This window comes from Anopheles cruzii, unplaced genomic scaffold (assembly GCF_943734635.1).
Source record: "Anopheles cruzii unplaced genomic scaffold, idAnoCruzAS_RS32_06 scaffold00971_ctg1, whole genome shotgun sequence".
NCBI classification, from domain to species: Eukaryota; Metazoa; Arthropoda; class Insecta; order Diptera; family Culicidae; genus Anopheles; species Anopheles cruzii.
Genome location: NW_026454558.1, coordinates 1 through 7,478, shown reverse-complemented (window position 1 = coordinate 7,478; position 7,478 = coordinate 1). Strand labels below are relative to the sequence as shown.

Sequence of the window (7,478 nt, the reverse complement as noted above, 5' to 3'; positions counted from 1 at the left end):
CGCGCGCCCTCCGTCATTAATTTTTAGAACCGACACCGCGACACACGGTACACGGTTTTCGGTTTATTAACTAACCTACGACCGAGTGCCGCTTGATGGACTTAACGATATTCTCGTACACGGTGGTCCGCGCTTTGGGGTTTTGGTAGAAGTCGCGATGCGTGAAGCCTTTGTAGAGCTGCTTCCGCAGTGTGGCCACATTCGGAAGGTTCCGGGCCAGCTGCTCTACGCCACGCCAATCGACGGTCTGGTCTTGGTTGCCGTAGTGCAGGGTGACCGGTGCGGTCACGTTCCACAGGCAGTAGTCGGGTGGTGGGTCCCGCTTGTACCGGTTCAGGTTGCCGGTGTAGCCGTAGTCGAACTGCTGGAACTTTCCGGTCGCGATAATCTGCCGGTAGTGCTCGATCTGTTTGAGCGACACATTGTCCAGCACGAAGCATCCTTGCTGCGGCTGCTGCTGCTGCTCGGTGGACTCGATGTCCGACTCCGCCGACTCTGTTGCCCCCTCGGACCGATCGTCCAGGTGGCCGAACATCAGGCAACACTCGGCGCGGAACAGCGTACAGATCCGCGTCGGTAGGGCGTCCCGGGCGTAGTACACGCTCCACGGGAACAGCGCCCGGATCGGTTGGACCATGCGCGATATCCACGCGTACTGTCCGTAGCTCATGAAGGCCGGCGGCGCTAGCAGCTCCACGCTGGCAAGCCACGTGTTGTACTCTGGGCGCTCCGACAGCATCACCAGTGCGGCCGTGGCCGCCTCCGAGTAGCCCACGAAGTGGATCGTCTTTCGGTTCGTCTCTCGCCTTATGTGATCGACGATGGCCGGCAGATCGGAGGTACCGATCTCGTGGAAGCTAAAGTCCCAGTAGTGATCACTGTCCCGGTCGAGCCGCTCGTGGCCGTCGATTTCGGGCGACGCCCGGGAGTTGCTCATCCACACGTCGTACCCGGCGTCGTACAGTTTGTAGGGCAGGGATCGCTTCGGTCCCAGGTACATCCACATATCGCTCGACTGGCGGATGCCGTGGTGTAGCAGCACCACCCCGGCGCGGGACTTTTTTGGTTGCATCCGGTACACCGTCAACAGGTAGCCATCGTCCGTGCGTACCCTCATCCGGATCGGTCCGTACCCGTCACGTTGCAGTAGAACGGCCTTTTGGGAACGCATTTGGGTGGGTCAATCCGATATTGGGGAATTCCTGCGCCCGGTCTTACCGTATTGTTCCGTGACTCGTCACTGCTGGAGCGTACCCAGTTGAAGGTGATCTCTTTTCGGCCACTGTATCCGCCTGCGGCACACCCGAGCAGCGCCAACAGCACTTCCAAGATCACCACACTGCTGAAGCTCCTCACCATCATCTTCTTTCTTGAGCGCCGGCGTCCGCACCGGAGCGTCGTTCTTGTGCGACTGACCCAGGACTACCCGCACCGATCGGTGCGTGACGATCGGCGATGCGGATCTTCACCGTGGTCTTCTTCTTGGGCTCTGCGAGCCCTCTTCAGCAGAACCTATAGCCAAGCTCTCGGCTCTCGATGTAGGATCGGTTTCTTTGGCCGACTTGACAGATCGTACTGGAGAGGCGCATCAAAGAGCTTTGAAGACGCTGCGCTACGGTGGAACTTTTCACTTCGTTGCGTTACAAAACCCCCCCGCGCCGAACGTAAATTGATTTATTTATTTGATGATTTATTGAGTTCACTTCCTCTCGCTGCTGCTGCTGCTGCGAGTGCTTGGGGCGTACAAATTGATCCATCATCAAATGTGTAACTTAACCGAAAAGGAACAGAAAAAAAGGCGAAGAATTGGGAAGTGGCGTGTACACAGTATCAGCCGGCCGCAACGGTGCCGAACGACGATTAATCAAACACAAATGCAAACGAAGATTAATGATTTCGCTCTGCGGTGGGCAGGCCCTCTTGCTGGAATAGTTTCCACCAGTTCTCTCCTTCTTGTGGTGGACAAGAGCGTCACAAGCAACGGGCGCAAGGTGTGCGCGTACGTCACCAAACCGGTTTATGTTGTCGCCGGTCGGTCGATTGTTGCAACGGAACCGCTACAACGTAAACCAAGTACAAAAAAAACAGTTGGGAGTTCGTCGTCGGCTTTCCCAAGGCCGGCGGGTGGTGACCTTGGACGTTGCGTTGCGGAGCAATTCAAGAGCACGCCGGATCGCGTATCAATATCAAGAATTCCTCAGAGGCCACAGCTGATGCCCATCCACACACGGTCAAGAAGCCCTCAGCCTGCCCCCGGGGGGTCGAAGAACGGAGAATGGCCCGTAGCGCATCGGGGATTTCTCACGTCACACGCTAGGTGTGGGATTTTGGCGTCCCACGAAACAGGTTCAGAGGGAACGTTGCTGTCCGTTTACCTTTTTGTTAACCGCTTCAAAGTGTCAAAGTCTCAGAACAAGTTGCACGGAAGGCGACTGAACTCGGCCATCGGCGATGTTCTCGGCGATGATTAGCAAATTTGCTGTGGCCACTGATTTCACTCTCCCTTTTTCGGTTTCGTTTTTGCTTCGTATGACCCCGTTGGGGTGTCTAAGGTGCGTCCAAGTCTTGCATTTTGGCCAGCTTGACAGGGCCAATGGTCAAGGAGCCTGCACATTTCTGTGACTGTCTTACAATCTACACACATTCACATCAATGACGCAATCGATACAGCCCACGGCGATGTTTTGGGTTTTTGTACGCTCCGATGTTGTGGGATTTTTGGTATCGGGTATCAGGTTAGGATCTTTGTTCTTCGATTGATGCCCATTGGCTACGTTGGCCTGCGTCATTTCATCGAACGCGAACACTTTGGTTAATTGCCTTCGGAGAGCTTCCTAGGAATTTATTGAAGTTCCACAATCGATCGCCATAGGAATAAGGAAATGGATTTAGCGCCTCGTAACCGGTTCTCTCAAATGTCTGCATACTTTGCATTTTTCGTAAAGATCGGGGTGACTTCTAACGGGATCGGGTCCGGGCCAGTTTGCGGATTCAATCCGGGTTGAATAATTCCGCGATTTGTTAAACTAAAAATGGAAACAAAATTTACAGCATTCTGCACGGCACAAAAACGCGTTTGCCTCTCAAAAGCGTGTGGTGCGTGATTGGATCTGATGGCGCATGGGCATGAAATCAGTGCTCTATTGAAGTGCAAAGCTTCAGTTCCACAGACAGCCTGAGGTTGGTTTTGGTTATCCATTTTTCCATTCAATTTTTTGCCTATTCTATCCGCCGCCGCCGGGTCCAATCATAAAGTCCTGATTGTGTGCCGAAGACGTATGCACATTTGTTGAACTGTACTGCAATTCTCGTTGGCTCCCACGATGTTGCTCAGCAGGAACCGCCGCATTTTGTCCATGATTGAGTAAAGTTTGCACTCCCCAGCAGCAGCAGCAGCAGCAGGCGAAGAAAAGGAATCCGGATGCGGAGTGCTCCGTGGGCGCCTTCAAGCGCCGTCGACGGTCGCCGTGTCTGTCGCAGCAATTGAACACACTCTGTCCCATATGATATTGCCGGAGTTTCTATCTCTCTACCTCCAGCTTGTTATCAGAACATCGAAGATCCCTTTCTCGTCGCATGCTCGTGCTCCATTTCCATTTCCGGCCAGCAGCGCGCACGTGAACCGCACCCTTCCGGGCCGGGCCGGGACACGAATGCGAAGCCTTTCGACGCTTTTCCGGTGAATTGAGCTTTAATCGAGTGTCGTCAATTTTTCAACCCCCTGGCCGGGCGCACGTCACTCACGTTTATCACTTTTCTACCATCTCCGGAGGAATGCCAACGTTTCTGGCGCTGCTTGGCAGCCCCGGAGTATCGTGCTCTGGACAAGGGCATCTGGTTGTAAGAGAGAGAGAGAGGGGTTTCTAATTTATCTGCATCGTGTACCCTCCGGTAGCCTGTAAAGGACAATTTTCCACTTAGATAGGGAGATTGCAATAGATGATATGAGCTTTGATGTTGAAAGACTTCGCTTTTTTATCGTCCTTATTTGGCGACTGAAGTCTACAGGGCTGGTACTGGAAATGATCGCTCGAAGACATGTTACAGCCTTGAAGTACTACACGAATCCCTGCTGATAGCCCTCCATATCGTCCACCGGTGAAAGCATTATCGATAACGCGCTACGCTACGTTCCCATTCGTCGTCGTCGTCCTCGTCGTCGTCGTCCTCGTCGTCGTCGTCCTCGTCGTCGTCGTAAATCCTTTTTAGCTTATCCCTTTTTATGATGCACTGGCGCTCTATCAAAACCTTTCAGCTAATCATCGTTAAGATAAGCGCATACATCTTGCAAACCCGTTCCGTTCAGCCGGCAACACGCGGATAAGGATCGCAAAATGGCGGCGAAATGATGATTTATTGCCTACCAGCGGCAGTCCGCTTCTGGGGCGATTTTTCACGGGCTCTGGGTGCCGCTGAATGTTACCATAAATCTGGGCCCTTTTTCTCGTCGACGCAGCCGACACCGATCAATCGCCGGAGGATGGATTTGCCTTTTTCCAGGGAAGTCAAATAAATTCCCGGCCTAATCCCGGTTCGGTTCTGCGAGCTCAAGGGATGTGTGTGACAGGAGAGCACCACCTCTATTATCCTAAACCTTGGGGCTTTGTTTCGAAATCGATGATGCGGGATTTATTTCCCGCAATCGAAGCCGGCGACCATTGGGCTCGAAGGGGCCAGCTGCATTCTCCATCATCTTGCCCTCCACGGGGGTGTATCAAAGTACATCGAAAGTGTCAGCGATGCGAAAGTGTTGCACCACTCCTCACGTTATGAAATGCTGATAACGATGTTGATGTGGTTTAGAAAAGATAACCGCTCCCCTTGCACATCGAACCCTAATCGTTGCCGATGCGAGTGGCTAGACAAAACGGTGGTGAAATTGTTTACCAACTTTTGTGACATTGATCGGGGACGATCGGCCAGGTCCGATGAGCAAAAGTTACACTCTTTCCTCCGATCCGCCCTTAATCCGCCCTGGTGTCGGGCGTTTATTTGACATACTTCAAGAACTTTACACTTTGGCGAATCCAACCGTCGGCGGACAATGGACCATTTATGAACGATAAGATGTCCCGGGCCGGCCCCCCGAGGAGCTCGAGGTTTTGACAGTTTTGCGCCATCGTGTGGTTTCCGTCAGAAGGCATTTGGTTAGCGGCAGGATCACCGAGGTGTCCGCGAACGATAACGTAGTTTGCCGTGCCGTCATATGCGGGTCACTGTCACCCAGCACCATCAGCGGAACACGACCGTACAGATTTCCGACAAGAATCGCTTTCGCGCGGTCTAGACGAGCAGAATTATCTCATCGTTCAGTCGGCCTGTCATCCATCGTTCTGTGTGTGTGCGTAGCTTCGCAGCGCGCCCTGATAAGAGAACGCTCTCTTTGTGTGTATTGCAGACCGTGTGATATCGCACGCTGCTCTGAAGGGTCGCCGATATAACGCACACCGTCGTGGCGTTGGTCTGACAAATCGCGGTGTTTGACGCCGCGACGCACAACCGCTTCACCTGCGACCGTTTTGTGGACCAGTTAAGGGTTAGCCTCTAATTCCGAGGGACGTCTTCGGTTTCCAATCTCGCCGAAATTAGGTCAACAGTAGGTGCCGGAGAGTGTGTGGCTTGTGTGGTGGGTTAGAGTTTGATCGCCGGCTGTCGCCGCGGTTTAGATTCACTTTCATTCGCGCGTTCGGGAGTGTTCGATTGATTTGGTGGTGATAAGTGCGCGGATGCGGGTTGAAAAAATGTGACTCACATGCTGTGGGCTGTGAAATACTGTGCTGTCAGTGGAGCCACTAGAGAACCAATAGAAGTTTCGCGTTGTCGGTTTGATGCTTCTTGTGTACTCCGGTTCGCAACAGCAGCAACATGTGGAACCTGATGGACGTCAGTTACTACGGCTCGTCGTACTTTGTCGCGGCCATAGGACCATCACCGTTGGCCTCCTCCGGAGAACGTTAGTACCGAATGGGTTTCGAACTGGCCCTGATTTTTTTTTCTAGCCACATCAAGATTGGACTTGACACTGAGCTTTTGATTCAGGCAAGAGGAATAAAAAAATTCTATCGAACGCAAGAAGGAAGTCCTCATTTACGGAACGTGATTCCAAATGACTTCCTTCCTTCCGCTTCACCTAGAGCTGTGCAGCTGAATTCAGGAAGCTCTGTTAATGAAGTGATTTCATACTTTCCGGCCTCTAATGCACAAGCCCCGTCGCCAGTAGAGTGCGTATTATTGAGGTCCCAAAACAAACACCGGGCTCTTTGGCCCCCCTGGTGCCGGAGCTAATGCCGGCCGGATTACGGTGCACGGTGCGCGAAGTATTAATTTTCTAATTACCTAATTTAAAAGTGGAACCCAACGGAAGGGAAGCTGCGATGACGGGGAGCCCGCCGCTGCTAGGCCAACGGTGGAGCGAAGGTGAAACTAATCAACTTAACCCGGGGTTGCCCTGGATCAATACGTTAAATACACGGTCGGTCGGGCTCCCGGTTGATTTATATCGAGCGCCGCCAATCGGAGCATCGTCTCCTCGGCCGGGGACGCTGAGCTTCGTTAGCCTAATGGAACCCCCCCTCCCCGGCGGGGGTGGTGCGAAATTAACATCTAAGCTGTGTGGTATTTTCGTGTCCCCCGTCGCCGCTGCCCTCCCTCAGGAACACCCGTTCCGTTCTCGAGTTGAGTGAGAAAATCGAATTGTTTCCTGAGCCGATTAGAAGAGGATTAAATTAGAGTCATTAACTTATAGCGCTGCTGCCGGCGGTGCCACCACGTGTCGTGTGCCGGGCCCACACCCGCCGCCCTATTTGGCGGTATTTTTCGCAAGTTGTCCCCGCAGCCAGCCCAGTGCACAGTGATTCGATTATTGTGCGCGCGCCCACCACAAAAATGTTCACCGCACCACAACAACTTCTTCACTCGAACGCGGAGGGTCGCAGGTTGTAATTATCCCTACATCCGAGGCCGCTACTTGTCGCTCTATTGATCACCAATTGATGGTAATCAATCATCGGGGTACCGTCTCGAGTGTTCTATTTTTTGTTGGTACCCACACACAAGCGCATGGCGTGGTGGTTGTGGCGCAATTTAATGACGCCCGATGGTGGGTTTTGGTTTGATGTGGTAGCAGGTAAATTATTTTCCACGGGCGGAGAGGTGTGTTTTTTCGCACCTGAACCGGGCCGCGTGGTTGGCGGAAGTGTTAACCAAACCGAGCTTTTTTCGATCGATGATTGATACACTTTTTGCACGCCTCACCAGGGTTGTTTTGGTGGCGTAGAATTTAATTGTGAGTCGCAACTCGGTTTGCTAATGTTTGATTTAAATACGCGCGGGCCTCGCGGTAGTACAATTATCTTTAATTTTGCTTCCCTGTTCCGATCACATTCCGATCGGAACGTCTGCGTTCCGATCGCGCTACTTGGCCAACTGTAGCAGTATCGTCAGCAGCGAGTAGCTCTTCTGCATGAGCTGTGCGAACC

At 52.9% G+C, this 7,478-nt stretch overlaps 1 protein-coding gene across 1 annotated transcript; it reads right to left on the bottom strand.

The window, feature by feature from the left end:
- Positions 1-75: 75 nt before the first annotated feature.
- Positions 76-1,362, bottom strand: LOC128276346 (lipase 3-like; the record flags this gene model as incomplete). Its single annotated transcript, XM_053014813.1, has 2 exons — positions 1,219-1,362; positions 76-1,156 (listed from the first exon to the last, which is right to left on the bottom strand). Coding segments are annotated over exons 1-2 (1,225 nt in total), but the record flags the coding sequence as incomplete, so codon positions are not given.
- Between the last annotated feature and the right edge of the window lie 6,116 nt (positions 1,363-7,478).